We start from the raw sequence: 19,689 nt of genomic DNA on the forward strand, positions 1-19,689 counted from the left end.
ACGCAATTATGAGAGCCTGTCAAAATCTACTTAGCTTGAAATGTGATTAAACAAATATGAAGAAAACCTTTGTCCAATGTTGTGCATCACTCTAGTGAGAGAACAACTCATTCAATTTCTAATATCACTAGCATTTATTTCAATAACCTGCTCTTTTACCGTCAATTCTCCACCATTTCCTTAGAATTCCAGGAAACTTGATTTAAAGGGAAACAAGTCAATGTCTTCAAATGACAACCTGTGCCCTGTCATACCTCCCAGTTTATAGCTCTATAATTAGCATAAGTAATGACATTAGGAGCTTTCATTTGTGTGGGTAATGAACAGATGGCTGTTCTCTGAGGAGAGGAGCAGAGAGAGATGTGTTGCTGCTCCCAGTGAGGAGACAGACAGGGGGAAATGGCACCAGTCGGCGTGCAGCAGGAGGCGCTAGTCAGACCAGGGTCCTATTCATTCAGCACCAAACGGAAGAAAACATACTCAAACAGAGAGGGACTACCTGAACTTGTCCAATGAGAAACTTGTTTCTGTTTTCTGTGGCAAAACATTTTGCTACCGTGTGCCCTAATGAATACGACCACGGTAGAGCTCAGATATACCGTAATTTTCGGACTATAAGCCGCGCCTTTTTTCCCATTTTTCGACCCTGCGGCTTATATAACGGTGCGGCTAATCTATGGATTTTTACAGCTAACGGCCACTAGAAGACCTCCTAAATCTATGGATTTTACAGGTTATAGTCCACCAACTTTAACTCTATGGGCTCTATGACCGGTCCGCGCCCCCCACCTTTAGCGGCGGGCTCCAGCAGGAAAAGCTGGAGGCCGGAAAAGAGTGAGACAGGTAGCGCGCAAAAGTAAAAGTGGAACCGAGAGTGGTACGAGAGACAGAACGAGAGACAGAACGAGAGCAAGACAGACAGACATTACGAGAGCGAGACAGTTTGTGCAAAGGAAGTTTTCATGCACAAACCCTCATTATGGAAAACAAACGTAGAAATGCATATGATGCAGCTTTTAAGTTAAAGGCAGTCAATCTGGCTGTCAAAACATCCACGATCATTAACGGGTTCCGAAAGGCTGGACTGCTGCGTGATGAAGAGGAGGACGCCGCCACAGCTGAGGCCCTTCAGAGGCTGTTCGATTCCGACAGTGACGAAGAGGAGTTCGTTGGTTTTGAGAGCGACAACGAAGGAGACGAGTGGCTGACGAAGCCACCCTGAGCCTGTTCGTTTCCGACACTGAAGATGAGGTTTTAGTACGCAGGAAGAAGACGGAGATGAGGATTAATGACTTGACTTTTCTGGTTACAGCCGTGTACTGCACCTTAGCCTAAAAGATGAAGACGAGGATTAATGACTTTTCTGGTAGGCTGATTACCGTATATTTTAAGCAGCCGTGTTGCTGCAACTTTAGGCTTACGCGCTTACTGTCGTGTTACAGGCACTTTATTTTACACTTTCAAAAAAACACATTTAATTTAGCCATTGATATTGCCTCGTCAAGCGCTGTAAGCTTTGTTTTTTGTTATGGTACTACTATAGGCTATAATGTAGATAAATATTCAAAGATGTGCACACTTTTTCAAGGTTTTTCAAAAATAACCAAAGTTAAGTGGTTAAATGATTGTGACGCTATTAACTAATTTTGCTGGGGAACCCCTAGCACTCCCTCAAGGACCACTGGTTGAAAACCACTGCTGTAGATCACTGCCGGTATGTGCGCTGGGAGCGCACCGTTTAAGTTTGAAAGTTGAAAAGTTTGTGTGTCTGAAACGCTATGTGATACAGTACAGTTTACACAGCACAGTATATGTTCTGTAGCTACTATTGCACTAAATGCTAACACTTGAATACGTTATGCAAATATGCAACTTGTTTGTTGAAATGTTAATAAATGGGAGCTTCCTCAAGCAGCCATCTCTTTCCCGACAATCCCCTCTGTGCACGAACCCTTACATATGGTAATTAAACATTAAAACACCTGCGGCTTATAGTCCAGTGCGGCTTATATATGTACACATCATTCAATATCATTCAATTTAGCTGCTGCGGCTTATACTCCGGTGCGCCTTATAGTGCGGAAAATACGGTACTGGGAATGGATTAAATAGAAAATAACATACTATTGTTTTCTATACCCACACACTCACATTTCATGAAATTGTTTGTGAAGGTCCTTATGCTGAATGGCAAGGAACAGGGAAGTTAAACTTCATTCTCGAGGCAAGACGCTGCCCTTACTCGTTGTATGTACTATTACAGTTTGACCGATCGTGTGTGTGCAAAACGTTTTTCTAATGTGCGCCCTAATGAATTCGACCCAGGTATAGCTCAGCATGGATTAGTACAGTATGATCGATTGTGTGTGTGCATTTGTGTGAGGTGATGCGGAGGCTGTGCGAGTACATACACACTGCTGTCGGTCAGGGAGAGTGTGTCTACGTCGCTGGCACTGGACATGCTCTGCTGCTCGCTGTCGTTGGCGCTGGTTGCAGGGGCCATGGCATAGCCCATGTTGACATAGTATGGGTTGACAGGCTCCCGCCACGGAACATGTCTGGAAGAACCACAACATTCAGAGAGAGAGCATTAAGGCAAAGTCATTAACAATACATAGCACATTATATAACAAAAATCAATGATGTCAGAGTGTATTAGCACCATTAAACAATAGATTCAGGTCCACATGAGACACATGAAAGTACATTTTATGAAGGTTATTGCACTGTATTATCATGACATTCAAAGGGAAGTATGTTGTCAGTTATTCTGGACAAGAGCAGATAAGAACTGAGTGACAATGTAAATGTAATTTAGATATAAAACAAAAAAACATTTACAAATAAGACTACTATCGCTATAGTAATACATGCCTTTCACACAAAACCACCCACATTGTCATAATGAATATCCTTCAGAGAGGGTTTCTATGGATAGGTACAGTAGGGGAGATGCTCACTTAATTCTTATTGGAGGCATCGCATCACCACATCCTCCATCATTGACTCAACCTCCCTCAACACGTTCCTCAAACTGCTCCCTTCACATGAATTATAGATCTGGACTCTGTTCTCTTCATCTTTAAACTGAAGAAGATCCCTCAAGTGTTCAGTACGTGCTCCCTCCCTGGGATCTCTGAAGCTCTCAGTCTTACTAGAGACCAAACCAAACCCAGGCTACTTCTGACTGGCTATCATTAGTCAGCCCATATTCTGCCCAAATGAAGAAAAAATAAAATCTATTGTGAGGTGGTAAATCAGTTTAGATTAAGAGGAAAAAAGGAGAGTAGTTGAAGAATGTCTTTTAGTTCTACATGATATAAGTAAAAGGGATGAGATTCTAATGTCTAGAAATGACAAATTACAATTGGTTCTCATTGAAAAGCAATGAGAGTCGTGACAGAGGATAGCATTTATTGTGTCATAACTAGACTGCCAATCTATCAAATCAAATCAAGATATAAACTAGATTTCCATCCAATTGGTGACAGATTTTCATGCGAATATTCAAAAATTCACAAAGAAAATATGCGCAGTTTCCCATCAGTGGTGTGTTTCCACCAAACGGAATTGTTGTGGATAAAAATCAGTGCGTGATGACGTAGTGCAGACAAAATGTACTTTTTTGCTTACGTTGTCATGGACCGAATAAAAATCTGAAGTTCAACGTGTTTCCATCGCATTCTCAACTCTACCGATAGTTTTGTCACAAAAACTGTTGCATTAAATAGCAAATGTGACTAGTCTGGTCTTGGCACGTGCGCTTTAGCCAACAGCTGGCAGATACAGAGCGGGTAGGCTCTGTGGGTAGGCTAGTCTACAATACATGATATTACTACGGATAAGAGCGATAATATTTGTATTTGTCAAACGGCAGTCAAGCATCGATCATCATGTCATCAGAATAAGACCCTCAACATTTATTGGAAAGGAGCATCAAGCTCATACCGTGCACTTTCACCACCCTGTGAAGTTCATCATAACTTATTTAATCTGTAGCCTAATAAACTACATGGTTTCCTGAGTCATAGTGGGAGGACCACACACCATGTCATTGAGTGACTCCAAGTTTACTTCGATATGATGGCTATTATATCAATATTTGCGCATAAAGGCATTTCCACCCCATTTCTCGCATAATTACATTATACCGACACAAAAAGATCCGACCATGTCAAATTAACAAATTATCTGTCTGTGTTTATAAAATTGTACTGAAACTTCCTGTTTCCATCACAACAGTTTGTTTTATATGGTATGACTTTACTCGCATAAAAACTATGGATGGAAACGTGGTTATTGGCTATAAATGACAGGAGCTATGTAGGCTAGTGGTACTGCCTTCACATTTCACCAGGACCATATCAGGGTTGCTTACAACTATTCGGCAAAGCGCAATAAAGTAAGACAGACTATTCCTCTACAATCCCGGAGGCAAATTCCCCACCCCCAAAAAAACACAGAAACAAGCCTCACTTCCTATTCAACATAACATGGAAGTAAATATAGGTCTAATCTTCTTAGAAAACATGTGTACAGTCATGTTTGCTGAACAGAGAGAGCCCTGCCCTGTCCATCAACCATAAGTCCTATCAGCTTTTATCACTGGAAAAGAGAATACAGTTTAATACTAAAGCACTCTAGTCATGAAATTATGCTTACGGCCTTTTAGCATTTTCAGTCCATAAGCACTGTGAGCTGTAAACCATTACATAATCTGTCTACTGAATTACCTATGGCGAACATGCATGACATTTGCTTTTAGCTTACTAGCCTAAACCTAACAAAACATGAAATGTCATAATGTGAAGAACTAAGATAACAAGGAAAAGAGCTCAGATAAGTACTTGATTTGGAATGGTCTGCAATTTTGCAATAAAAATGTGAGAAAAACAAGTTTCCATTGAAGTCTAAAAAGCCTCTCAATAAAAAAATTGTTTTGAGTAGTAAAAATCGATTCACTTCTCAAAACAGAGGCTCTGAGGAGAACACTTATTTGCTACTGATGCTCTAAAAACAGCTTTGATGAACAAAACCCACACCATGATGGCATCCCTCGTGATACATTCATCAAACAAAAACAAGTCCAACCAATACGGAGCCGTCAATGCATAGAAATGTACATTTTGTGGCTGAGGTGCAACGTGGTTGTGGATAACGACCACGTTCTATGGCTGAGGTTTCAAATGAGTGGGATTCATTTTAAAGGAGGGAGCATTCCGAGAGGAAATGCAAATGAAAGGAGCAGCGGCAGGAGGCCACAGTCTGTTTTAAGGAGTTTGCACGGCAAGGGAGCGAGCGCCAAGCAGGAAGCCTCCTTTCTACCAGGGTTTCCCCTTGACCTGGAAGCCTGCTTCCCCCTAGAAACCAGGGCTTCCAATTCTAAACCTGGCTGCGTTCTCTCTTCAGGGCACCACAGGGAAAATGTCAGCCTCCAACCGGAACCTGAACTATAGCCATCCATCCATCCTACTGACTGGTAGTGAGGCATCTGTTTATGAGCCTCTAAGCCCAGCCTGGTTCAGCCAGAGAGGAGGAAAGGGATGGATCATGGATGGAAGCAGCTCTCGGATTACTGCAGCCTCTGATGATTATTCCCAGGCAGCACTCAAGCCCATGATCTAGAATCTTCTAATGATTGAAGCAGCAGCCATGATGTCAATGTTAACAGGATCACAGAGAGACAGCAAAGAGAGGGAGCCGGAGGACAGAGATGCTTTCAAACCAACACTGGTTTCATTATTGTTGTATTTTTCTGCTCTGTTTAGCTACAGTCTGTCAGTGTGGGTGCACAGCTGTAAATGGATCACATTTCATCACGTTTCTTATGACCGTTGAGTAAGCTTTTGATGTAGGCTAGATGGCTTTCGATGAACATGAGGAAATACCTGAGTACAACAGCAGCACTTGCCTAAACGTTACTCATACCTCCCAGAAAGCCCATCAAAATCATCCATACCTTTGAATAGCCTAAGCCTGAAAAACTCAATTAACCTGTCCTCCTAATGCACCATGGGGGCACAGTAAGAGAAGCTCAATGCGAAATCATTAGACGTAGGACCTTTTGTTGTTCCAACGACTTGGGCATTTGTTTGCGCCTAGAGAATAATGACTGGTTCTTTGTCCCTCCCCTTTACATCGGAGTGCAGCCACCCCTGGATCACCACTGATTGGTTTATCAAAGCCCTGCTCATACACAGGAACATAGGTGAAGGAATCAGACCTGCTAGCAGGTTAGTTACTCATAAAATTTTCTCTACAATTACTCTGAAGATGATAGGGTTACATAAAAATGTAGGCTATATATCTAATCTGTTCAAACCAGAAATTGTCATTGAGATAAACAATCTAAGCTACTTTCCGAGGGAGACCTAGAGAGAGGAGGGGCACCAGGAGAAAAGTTCCCCATGGAAAATAAGTCAGGGGTGAATTGAATGAGTTGACAGACAGGTTGAAATTAGTCTTTCAGAATGAACAGTTTTATATACATTTGTATTCATGCTCATCATAGCATGTAAACATATTCAGAGAGCTTTGTCTCTACAACAACAGTGACTGGCTGTCTGAGAACAACAAAAATATCCTGCAACATTTTTTGTGCATTACTACAAAACTGAAGAAAAAAAATGTTTCTCTAAATTCATCGGATCCATCTTCACAACAGAGCTGCTCCCTTTTAATTCCCTGGATTCCATGTCTTCGCACATTAAGAGACATCTGACTGGTGCAAAATTTAGTTGCACAAAAACCCGAAGGGTGATGCTAAAAGGCTATTTAAAAATGGAGGGTAATCTTTTTGTAATTTCCGCCAAATACTAGACCTAATGAAATAGTCATTTGAAAACAACCTAAAAAAAAGCTCTGCTCTCACTAATTAAAGCCAATCATATCCAGGGGCCATAGAATACACAATCAGAAGTAGGGTGGAGTGTTTGTGGTTTTAAAATATCCTAGTCTTTCATTCTGTCACATTTATAGGCCAGTTGGAAATGAGAAAAGCCACCGTATAGGCCTTTACACTGTAACTATACTAAAAACGCTGTTCGGAGCCAAATAGACTAAATTCAGACAAAACAATATTCCTTAGCATAGGCCAATAGCCTAAACTATGTGCTATTTCTGAGTAGGCCTATTTCCAAAATCACAACACTAGTCCTAAACTGAAACAAAGACTTGGAAATGTTACTTTTTAGTCAGGCTAACTGAAAACACTGATTTCAAGTCCCTCATCTTCTACATATGTCAAGGTTTGTCTAAGACTGTTGTGAGAAAAGTGGATCAACTTCTAGTGATAGAATTCCGCAATCTTCAATCTCAGCACCAGACAATGCCAACAGTGAATACAGTGTCCTTACGCACATCTGAAAAGTAAAAATGCTGAGTTCTTACATATTTCAGAGCAAGGCAACATAAAGCTGCAAAATCCCTCCACATATTAATCTCACAGCTGGTGATGATAGCAGCTTTGCTTAGTGACAAATATGGAACAAATTCAGAGATGTGGGAATATGTATTTTTAAAAATATTGATATTTAATTCACAGACTTTGGCAGGAACATTTGTAGGCCTAATCCTTTGCATAGTGGGCTAAAAAGCCCAGATGCGCTGTTTCTGTTGCAACAGGACGAGGATTAGAGTTAAGTAGTCAGTCACATCTCACAATCCCATTCTGCGCATATGGAATGTCACAAGGCTGTGACACTGAAAGATTTCTGTACAATATAACATAAGCATCATATTACTATTGATTAAAGAATGGAAGACAGATAAACAAGACTGTACTTTTACAATCCTATTTTAGTCATCCAGAAGAGAAATAAGGGAGTGCTTCCTTTTGTAGTGCCAGGTTCATTTCCTTAGACAGGGAATACTTCCTTTGACTTTCTGCTACAGTTAAACCAGAGTTCTCCATTTTCCACAGTCAAAAGAGAAATCATGTTGAGCTTTTCTCTGAGAGAACCTTTCTTCAACTAGAAAAGCCTGCCATTCACAGAACACCTGCGTGGGGAACACAAAAGAGCGTCTGCCTCCACCTTCTAACAGCCATCAAATGCTCGCCCTCCGACCCCTGCCTCGCCATCACAGTCACAGGTACTTAAAGGCCTCTGCCTACACTGCATTCCTCTCATCTTAAGCTGTCCGCTGTGCTAAACTCAGAGTCTCTTTTCATCTCCAACTTCAGGCAGCACTCGCACAGAGAAGCTAGATAGTTATAGAGACTGGAGGAGAGAGAGAGACGGTGTTGGGACAGGATTTACCTGTACTCGTGACTGTCCTGGAATCGCTTGGTGCTGGTGACGCGCTGGGAAGCTGTCTCCTGAAGCAGCTTCTGAGTGAGCCGGTTGCTGGGAGTGGGATCGCTCTCCTGCTGCTCCTCCAACTCGTGGTCACATCTCCACTCCTCGTCCTCGTTCAGCGTCGGCAAATACCCTGGTAAAACCTTCCCACCCCCAGAAACAGAGCTCTGGTCGCTGTAGAGTTTAGGGCTCTCCCCCCCAGTCCTGGTATATTCCAAATAGATGTCAGACTTGAGGAACAGTGGGTAGGTGTTCTCCTCTATCATAGTCTGAATCTCAGTCTGAGCCTGGTCAAACATGGCTGGGTCAATGTGCAGCCTCATCACACAGTCCTTGATGAAGCTCTTGGTGGCTGGTTTGATCTGTCTCGACACTATTCCATTGTTGTCCAGGATGTACTTTTTATAAATGGCTTTCGCCAGTTTCAGCTTCTTCTCCTCGCCCTGGCCCTCGTTGGCCTCGAGTTTACGGAAGCCACTGCAGGCGAACCAGAAGTCCAACATGTCTGCGCATTCCTCTTGCTTGAGGAACGTCCTGAACAGGTGGATACCATCCTGGTCATCCAGGAGGGAGTGCAGGGACTCTGCCCACTTAAGGTAGGGCGGCGTGGGGGAGGCGCTGCCCTCCGGCTCATAACCCAGGTCCAGGTCAGGTCGTCTGGGCGTGGCCGTGGAGGCCTCGTTCTTGAGGCTCTCGCTCTTGAAGGAATAGAAGCCGTGGCTGTAGGGCCGTCCATCGCTGGACACCAGCTCTCCCTCCTCCCCAGGGACCGGGGGTCTAGGGGCATCCTCAGTGAAGCTGCCCCCCAGATCCACCAGGTAACCCCCCACCTTGTTGCCCACGCTCATGTTCACAGCGTCCATACACCCCGTCCCAGCACAGCCCACAGTGCAGAACTAGCAGATCCACACCTCTACTTATGACACTGTGAAAGAAATTCTCCTGTAAGAAAAATACAAAAAATACATAATGAGTGGAAGCTTTAAAACACACAAAATGTAAACATATTCACAGGCAATGATTCAGACGTTTATTATCTCATTTTGACAACTTAGTAAAAAAGAACAAACGTTTGAGGCAAACTTTAAATGCATTCAATACTGAGAAAATAAAATCACAGACTGCATATCCATGTCTAAGCTTAGAATTCACACAAGTCTAATATTTCAAAAATAAATCCTGCCAAAACAGAGATGCCATGAATTATTTCATTGCTCACATCAATAGCACACATCAATAGCACACATTTAAAGGTTTAAAAAATATTTTCACTACTAAGAAATAAAATTCAATAATCCCTAAAGCTTTAGCAAAGGGCATTGAATAAATCGATGCTCACGAAAAAAAGTGATCTGTGTGTCATATGTTCACACAAATTAGCACGTTCCACTAATGATTCCCCACAGCAATACCTTAACTTCACAAGAGTCAAGGACCTATTTGTATTGTTAGGTTTCTGAACTGTGGCTAGGGTATATGTTAGTATGAATGAAATCTATTCTATAAAATACAGAGGTAGCGAAAATAAAGAAAATTATTTTGGATATAGCCTAACTGCTTCGTGACAATCCTATTGAATGTATTTCCGACTTGGTATGGTTGGCTGAAAATAACTGAAAGGAAAAGGGTTATGTACATAGTAGTAGGTGACGCTTCCTTCCATTCTATAATAATGTAAAGTTCTTTTTTTTTTTTTTTTCCTGTAATTAGAGACCAATGTGCACATCGACCCCTCTTCACTATTGAAAATAAACGTAGACATTTTTCCATGTTTGAGATCAAGACTCTCAATATCTTTAGAATGTCCTCATCTATCTAGACACCAACTGACCTAGAATTTGTCAGCTCATATAAATACCTGGGTATCTGGCTGGACACAGCACTATTATTCCACACACACATCAATAATCTTCAAAGCAAAGTTCAAATCCAGAATAGGCTTTCTCTACCCAAACAAATCTACATTCACATACTCTGCTAAACACACCCTGGTCCAAATGACAACACTCCCCATCCTGGATTATGGTGATGTCATTTACAGGATGGCCCCAAAGTCCGCCCTCAATAAACTGGACGTACTTTACCACTCTGCCATAAGCTTTGTCACTCGTGCCCCATTCCAAACCCATCATTGTGACTTATAGTCATCCATTAACTGGCCATCCCTACATGTACAACATCAAACCCACCGGCTCACATTCATATACAAATCCCTCCTCGGCAAGACCCCCCTTTATCCAGGTCGCAGTTGTAAATGAGAACTTGTTCTCAACTGGCTTACCTGGTTAAATAAAGGTTAAATAAAAAAATAAAAAAATCTCAGCTCACTACTAAGACTCCCCACCACCAACAGCAACCTGAGATCCAGCAATTACATAAACCTGCCAATCCCCAAGACTCTCAGTATCTTTGGTGAAAATGCTTTTCAATGATCTGCTGCTTGAGACTGGACCATGGTTTTTTAAACACTGAAACTAAGCTCTTTTCAGCCAACTGGTACTTTTAAAAACAAACTGTCTGAGATTTTAACAGATAACTGCATGTGTTTTCCCCTGCCACTTAAATGCTGCCCATTACTGAATCTCTTACTGATTTTTTTACTGGCTGGGTATTATGTGTACTTTTGACTGTTGTGTCTATGATACTGTTTAACCTATTTGTGTGTTAAACGTGCTGTGCCTGCTCCATGACGGGTCGTCATTGTAAATAAGAATTTGATCTTAATTGACTTACCTGGATAAATAAAAGTAAAAAAAAAACATATATATATATATATATATATATATATATACACACAGTTGGTGTGGACGTTAGCTAATGACAACTGCTTTGACTACTGGGCATTAGTTTTCAGCCAACTATTCATCATGATTTGTACTATCATCAACATTATATGCAATTTGTCATGTCAATATCAAAGCCCTAAATCTACGTTTTTATTGCTTTAATTCAACGGCTCAATTTAAATCAGGGGGGAAAGCTTAGGTGAGAATGAAAAACGAATCCTACAATGAATTCACAACTTTCACTGTGTACAATACCAAAACAACACTGCTGGAATCAATTAACTTAGCAACACAGCCTTCCAGCAACAACGTAACAAACATGCAGGAACCTAATACGTTACACTGTAACAAAAAAGTTACAATATTGATGCTGGAATTCTATTAAACCACAACGTAGCCTACGTAGTAGCATATTTACCAAAATAGCAAGATCACATCTAACAAGAACAGGCTGTGATATGATTCCAACTGTGAACACGTAGATCATGCAAGCATTATCATGCGCACATTCACAAATACTGTGTTGCTGTCTTCCGTTTCGTAATATGCACGTACATTTCCAAAGATCGTAATCTGTCGCTACTATAACTGTATTACTACACCCATTCCCTGCCATCCCTAATGCTTTGAAGTGAGCCCCACATTCATTGCATTCATGTCTTGGCCTCTGAGTATGAGCAGCACAGCAGCAGAAACGGATGGGGGAGGGGAAGCTGAAACAAACTCCGTACACACAGCCAGGCCCTTCCGCAGCCGACCCACTAGTACACAACTTTGCAACACTATTTGCCTACTAAAATGTAAGTATCTTTGGTAATGAATGTTCAGAGATGTTCACAACCAACACCCCACAATTTTCCAGAATCGATAAAAGACGCAGCAGAGATAGAACACTCGATCTCAGAATTGACTAGCGCACACACACACAGCAAAGCGATGGCACATATCATCTCCGGCTACCGCAATCCCAAACCATGAGCTGAAAAAAAGTGCTCTATACTTCACCTGTGAAAACCTACTTGCCGTTTTCGAGTGCATCGGGAATTTTTGCTCGTACAGCTCACTGTGAATCGTGTCATAGATGCGAATAGCAAGAGTTTAAAAATAACAAAGAAAACAATCCGTTCTCCACCTCTCCATGGCTGTCTCTCACTCCTGTCTGTGTGGTGGTTCAGAAGATGTACAGCGCCACGAGCGTTCAAAATACATACTGCTGCGTGTAGAAGAAATGGAATGGGGGGTAAACCTGAACTGGAGGGAGAGGGATGAGGTGAATTCTCTTCAAATATTCTATAGTGTAGCTAGGCTTTCTCTACCCTGGCGACAAAATCTTGTATCACATGTATTGATGACAATAAAGACAACCTGATCAAACCAATCAAAAGCCTAGAATGACACATCTATACCGTTATTTGGAAATCCTTTGGCAGAAAGGGTCAAATGAAAACGCTCATATCAGGGAAATAATTTACAGAGGCTGGCACAGAATAATGAAGAATGGGGTTATTGTGTTTGCCTGCTGTAGTTAGTTTACTTTGAAAATGTCCGTGAAACATCAATATTAACACACATGGAATATGAACGTGGAGTGCAGTTTATCTACCATTAACTACCTTAATGTTGCAGGACCCCAGGAAGAGTAACTGCGCTAATGGGGATCCATAATAAATACAAATACAAATACAAGAAGAGAGCCAGAGAGAACTCTATTATCACCATATGTGCACTACATTACAACAGCCAATGAATGTATTTATTATATCTTATCATTTGAATCTATCAGCTCTGCCAGAGTTTACCAAAGAGAAATGCAAGGTGGTATGTTGGTACTCTTCAACTCTTCTAGCTCCCTTTTCACAGCTTGTAAAGAGATAAAGATCAAAGGTATTCCTGTGATTGTATTCCTCCACCTGACCAAAGGATAGAAATGCTTAGACAAAGTTAATGCAGGTGGCTTTCAACTTGCTATACTAATCTTTAGCCCCCTTTAAGAAATACACAAGGGAGTAAGAATTAACATTTATTTTTACTGGAATGTATATTTGCAAGGCCAATATGTGTTTTGACTGTGTATCACAGTCAAAACACATATTGGCCTTGCAAATATACATTCCAGTAAAAATAAATGTTAATTCTTACTCCCTTGTGTATTTCTTAAAGGGGGCTAAAGATTAGTATAGCAAGTTGAAAGCCACCTGCATTAACTTTGTCTAAGCATTTCTATCCTTTGTGTGTTGATCTAGACCTGCAAACTAGCTGCACACACCTGCAAACAATCAGGTCTGTAATCTCAAGGCTTTACTGTACTGAGATCAAAGGCCATTGGAATGCAGAAAGCCATTACTGGTCTTGATGATTTTATTAGATTAGATCATTCAAAAAGAACAGAGAATGACTGTACATATTTTTCAACTATATGTACAGTCTATATGTACATAATATTTTAGGGGGGCTGGATTTATGCCTGCACTGCAACTGAATGAGCCAAGACAAATCTGGCATATGTGCAGCCCTTCAAGAATTGGAGGTCCTTGTGTTGCGTAAAATGATCAGAGTATAAACAACATCTTGAGGTATACTTAGTTACACCCTGTGTTGTTGTAACCTGGTTGAGGTTAAATATGACTGAATGTCATAACTTTATGCTTCAAGGCACATTTTGTTAAAGAGATTCTCTGGGTACTTTTGTATACTTTTTAGCCAGTAGTTCTGAAAGTAGCACTCACGAGCCAAAAGTGGTCATCGGAAATTGTGTACTACGCCACATATGTGCCCCAAGTCATTGCTCTCTCTCTCTCTCTCTCTCTCCCTCTCTCTCTCTCTCTCTCTCTCTCTCTCTCTCTCTCTCTCTCTCTCTCTCGCTCTCTCTCTCGCTCTCTCTCTCTCCTGTGTCCACTGAGCCGTTGGGCCTGCCCTGCAATCTCATTGGATAATGCTGGGCAGTCGCTCAAGAAAACAGTCGCTTTCAAACTAGGGATTTCGTAAGACAGTAATTCTGTTAATAGATTATGCATGTATGAACTACACATTGACACATCTAGCCCAAAGCAGGAGGTTTAAAAAATACTTTCTTAGTTGGCAAAGTACCGGAGCATGTCTTTAACACAGTCAGCTCAATAATATAATTTCTATTTAATGAATGACAAATTTAAAACCCTAAATAATCACTTCTGGCTGAACAAATTGCTTAAAAACAAATATTTTCAAAATGATTTCTCAATGGTCTGAATTTTTGTGTGCACTTACAAAATAAAAATGTGTTTTGACCATGCTCAGGCTATTTGCTGTTATTGTGGAAGATCATATCTTTCTCAAGTTATCTTTTCTTGTTCAAAAACCCTTTCACCTCCAATGGCAAAAAAATTCAACAACCGTAAGGTGTTTGTCATGTCCTGTAAATGATCTACTTTATGTGATTGGCCTGGAGCCATCTTCTTCTGAGAATTCACTGTGACCTCATCCTTTTTTTATTTGACTCTTTTTATCAGGTCAAATATATATTTATTGTTTTGGAAAAAGTAAGATGGACAAATATGAAAGACTCTGAGAAATAAGTCGTATGAAGTGTCAATTCTTGTTATATTCTTTTGAGTCTTGTCTTTGAAGTGCAGATTCTATGCCACCATGGTGTGCTTCAATATACAGTCGTGGTCAAAAGTTTTGAGAATGACACAAGTATTGGTCTTCACAAAGTTTGCTGCTTCAGTGTTTTTAGATATCTTTGTCAGATGTTACTATGGTATACTGAAGTATAATTACAAGCATTCCATAAGTGTCAAAGACTTTTATTGACAATTACATTAAGTTTATGCAAAGAGTCAATATTTGCGGTGTTGACCCTTCTTTTTCAAGATCTCTGCAATCCGCCCTGGCATGCTGTCAATTAACTTCTGGGCCACATCCTGACTGATGGCAGCCCATTCTTGCATAATCAATGCTTGGAGTTTGTCAGACTTTGTGGGTTTTTGTTTGTCCACCCGCCTCTTGAGGATTGACCACAAGTTCTCAATGGGATTAAGGTCTGGGGACTTTCCTGGCCATGGACCCAAAAGGTTGATGTTTTGTTCCCCGAGCCACTTAGTTATCACTTTTGCCTTATGGCAAGGTGCTCCTTCATGCTGGAAAAGGCATTGTTCGTCACCAAACTGTTCTTGGATGGTTGGGAGAAGTTGCTCTCTGAGGATGTGTTGGTACCGTTCTTTATTCATGGCTGTGTTCTTAGGCAAAATTGTGAGTGAGCCCACTCCCTTGGCTGAGAAGCAACCCAACACATGAATGGTCTCAGGATGCTTTACTGTTGGCATTACATTTTTTACATTTTAGTCATTTAGCAGACGCTCTTATCTAGAGCGACTGGAAAGTCCAGCAAGCGCCAGAACCATCTCCTAAAGTTGATTAAGCTGCGGGATCGGGGCACCACCAGTGAGTGCATACACAGGACTGATGGTAGCGCTCACCTTGTCTTCTCCGGACAAGCTTTTTTCCGGATGCCCCAAACAATCGGAAAGGGGATTCATCAGAGAAAATGACTTTACCCCAGTCCTCAGCAGTCCAATCCCTGTACCTTTTGCAGAATATCAGTCTGTCCCTGATGTTTTTACTGGAGAGAAGTGGCTTCCTCGCTGCCCTTCTTGACACCAGGCCATCCTCCAAAAGTCTTTGCCTCACTGTGCTTGCAGATGCACTCACACCTGCCTGCTGCCATTCCTGAGCAAGCTCTGCACTGGTGGTGCCCCGATCCCGCAGCTGAATCAACTTTAGGAGACGGTCCTAGCGCTTGCTGGACTTTCTTGGGCGCCCTGAAGCCTTCTTCACAACAATTGAACCTCTCTCCTTGAAGATCTTGATGATCCGATAAATGGTTGATTTAGGTGCAATCTTACTAGCAGCAATATCCTTGCCTGTGAAGCCCTTTTTGTGCAAAGCAATGATGACGGCACGTGTTTCCTTGCAGGTAACCATGGTTAACAGAGGAAGAACATTGATTTCATGCACCACCCTCCTTTTAAAGCTTCCAGTCTGTTATTCTAACTCAATCAGCATGACAAAGTGATCTCCAGCCTTGTCCTCCTCAACACTCTCACCTGTGTTAACGAGAGAATGACTGACATGATGTCAGCTGGTCCTTTTGTGTCAGGGCTGAAATGCAGTGGAAATGTTTTTTGGGGATTAAGTTCATTTTCATGGCAAAGAGGGACTTTGCAATTAATTGCAATTCATCTGATCACTCTTCATAACATTCTGGAGTATATGCAAATTGCCATCATAAAAACTGAGGCAGCAGACTTTGTGAAAATTAATATTTGTGTAATTCTCAAAACTTTTGACCATGACTGTACACCACTGTGCAATACAAATAAGATAAGGGTGATTTCGTGGGAAGGTCAACCTGAGCATGTACAAATAAAGTTAGTCATTTCCAAATGAAACCACATTGATAATTATTCTATATGTTGGAGTTCAAGCTTTATTTGACCAGTTTAAGTAGGAAATTGCATGAATTTGGACCATTACAGAGTAGGCTACCAAGTCTCAAAAAAGGCTTTTCAGAAAGGGCTCGCAGAGTTGGTTTTTCCACTCACAGCTGTCCTCCAGTGTTAGTTATGAAGATGAGATGTTAATGAAGCAATAGCAATACAGACCAAAGTTTTGTTTCATGTTCTACTATCTTGTAAAGATAGTGGGGTGACTGGGACAGGCAATGTAACATCCATCCAGGAATTTTTTTGTAAAACATGCACCTTACATTGGATCATCTTGAAACTTTCTCTGTAAAGCCAACTTTCAACAAGGTTTTATATGGTCTATAATTGGTTTCTCACATTTCATTATGAGTATCCTTTTTCAGCGCAATGATATCCTTAACATCCATAACAGTTGTGGATGTGATGGATATTGATGTATCATATCTTAGCTTCAGAAGCTTGTGAATTCACCACATTTTGTGTGCTTGTTCTGAGAAGTATTCTTCAGACTTGTCCTGAAGCAATTGTTGATATCTTGAAAATTATGTGTTCTAGATAAGATTCTCTTGGAAAATATATTCTGATTGCACATACAATGCAGTGCTGTTTTTTAGATAGAAAGATGAGAAGAGTGTTTATCAACAATCTGTGAATAGTCCTGGAGTGTTTTTTCCAAATGGAAGCCCCCCCCAAAAAGAAATATACAGAAAAGTGGATCAGCAGTATAGGCACATGTATATTGTATCATTTGCATATTTTGTTACAATATTTCAGGGGGTTTTCAATACAAAAACATATTATATTCTACGGGTCTGTATTGCTTCATTAACATCTCATCTTCATAACTAACACTGGAGGACAGCTGTATATGTTTAAAGAGAAATTGTATTCTATTCAGGCTGCCTGGAGTTATGCAATCATAAGGTACTATGCCTTCTGCTGACATTTTAAAAACATTCCAAATGACAACACGTGTTATGATAGATTTTGATCAAGATATCTTTAAGATTTGAATGTCTATTTCAGACTCTGTAACAGCCATAACGGAGGGTGTAACATCCATAACAGTTGTTTGTCCTCTTTAAAGTAATAATGGAAATTACAATATTTTCCAAATTTTAGTTTTTGTGTTCAGCCAAGCCTTTCCTTCGAAATGGCAATCCATGTTTTGACCTAAGACTGACAAACTCACAGACTTTTGCTAATGTGTTTAGTCTCCCCAAAAAGTGTGTCCATTTCATTTAACACCGATAATGCTTCTTATTAGCTTAACGTTTAGAAGTCCACTTTTTGGGGATATACAGTGAGGGGAAAAAAGTATTTGATCCCCTGCTGATTTTGTACGTTTGCCCAATGACAAAGAAATGATCAGTCTATAATTTTAATGGTAGGTTTATTTGAACAGTGAGAGACAGAATAACAACAACAAAAATCCAGAAAAACGCATGTCAAAAATGTTATAAATTGATTTGCATTATAATGAGGGAAATAAGTATTTGACCCCCTCTCAATCAGAAAGATTTCTGGCTCCCAGGTGTCTTTTATACAGGTAACGAGCTGAGATTAGGAGCACACTCTTAAAGGGAGTGCTCCTAATCTCAGCTTGTTACCTGTATAAAAGACACCTGTCCACAGAAGCAATCAATCAGATTCCAAACTCTCCACCATGGCCAAGACCAAAGAGCTCTCCAAGGATGTCAGGGACAAGATTGTAGACCTACACAAGGCTGGAATGGGCTACAAGACCATTGCCAAGCAGCTTGGTGAGAAGGTGACAACAGTTGGTGCGATTATTCGCAAATGGAAGAAACACAAAATAACTGTAAATCTCCCTCGGCCTGGGGCTCCATGCAAGATCTCACCTCGTGGAGTTGCAATGATCATGAGAACGGTGAGGAATCAGCCCAGAACTACACGGGAGGATCTTGTCAATGATCTCCAGGCAGCTGGGACCATAGTCACCAAGAAAACAATTGGTAACACACTACACCGTGAAGGACTGAAATCCTGCAGCGCCCGCAAGGTCCCCCTGCTCAAGAAAGCACATATACAGGCCCGTCTGAGGTTTGCCAATGAACATCTGAATGATTCAGAGGAGAACTGGGTGAAAGTGTTGTGGTCAGATGAGACCAAAATGGAGCTCTTTGGCATCAACTCAACTCGCCGTGTTTGGAGGAGGAGGAATGCTGCCTATGACCCCAAGAACACCATCCCCACCGTCAAACATGGAGGTGGAAACATTATGCTTTGGGGGTGTTTTTCTGCTAAGGGGACAGGACAACTTCACCGTCAAATCTTGGGTGAGAACCTCCTTCCCTCAGCCAGGGCATTGAAAATGGGTTGTGGATGGGTATTCCAGCATGACAATGACCCAAAACACACGGCCAAGGCAACAAAGGAGTGGCTCAAGAAGAAGCACATTAAGGTCCTGGAGTGGCCTAGCCAGTCTCCAGACCTTAATCCCATTGAAAATCTGTGGAGGGAGCTGAAGGTTAGAGTTGCCAAACGTCAGCCTCGAAACCTTAATGACTTGGAGAAGATCTGCAAAGAGGAGTGGGACAAAATCCCTCCTGAGATGTGTGCAAACCTGGTGGCCAACTACAAGAAACGTCTGACCTCTGTGATTGCCAACAAGGGTTTTGCCACCAAGTACTAAGTCATGTTTTGCAGAGGGGTCAAATACTTATTTCCCTCATTAAAATGCAAACCAATTTATAACATTTTTGACATGCGTTTTTTTCTGGATTTTTTTGTTGTTATTCTGTCTCTCACTGTTCAAACCTACCATTAAAATTATAGACTGATCATGTCTTTGTCAGTGGGAAAACGTAAAAAATCAGCAGGGGATCAAATACTTTTTTCCCTCACTGTACACTCACCCCAAAGGGTACTATAGACACACACATGAAACGTTTCATTTATATTTTGTTTGTCCATTCTGTGAGACATTAAAATTGTGAATTGTCATGTAATTTCCATAATGCTAGAATCAGCCATAAACAATGAGGACAAATTATAAACTACAGTGACATACATTTCTTCAAGTCAGAACTTTCTCTCTCCTCCTATAGATAATTGCCTCTGTAAAAATTTCGTGACGAAGCCCTCTGCATGCAGTTGCATTCAAGTGCACTATTATTC

General features: G+C 41.1%; 1 protein-coding gene across 5 annotated transcripts in view; it reads right to left on the minus strand.

Moving 5' to 3' along the window:
* Positions 1-19,689, minus strand: part of LOC121550725 (axin-1-like) — a 48,840-nt gene that overhangs the window by 14,283 nt on the left and 14,868 nt on the right. For 2 of the 5 annotated variants that reach the window (XM_045221273.1, XM_041863081.2), the window contains exons 3-4: positions 8,259-9,239; positions 2,412-2,558 (exon numbers count right to left, since the gene is read on the minus strand). In XM_045221273.1, coding sequence (XP_045077208.1) covers positions 2,412-2,558; positions 8,259-9,160 — 1,049 coding nt within the window. In that variant the 5' untranslated portion in view covers positions 9,161-9,239. Of the gene's footprint in view, positions 1-2,411; positions 2,559-8,258; positions 9,240-12,088; positions 12,274-19,689 lie in introns of those variants that run through there. The other 3 variants (XM_045221274.1, XM_045221272.1, XM_045221275.1) reach the window with 3 other exon arrangements.

This window comes from Coregonus clupeaformis, chromosome 7, assembly GCF_020615455.1.
Source record: "Coregonus clupeaformis isolate EN_2021a chromosome 7, ASM2061545v1, whole genome shotgun sequence".
Classification (NCBI taxonomy): Eukaryota; Metazoa; Chordata; class Actinopteri; order Salmoniformes; family Salmonidae; genus Coregonus; species Coregonus clupeaformis.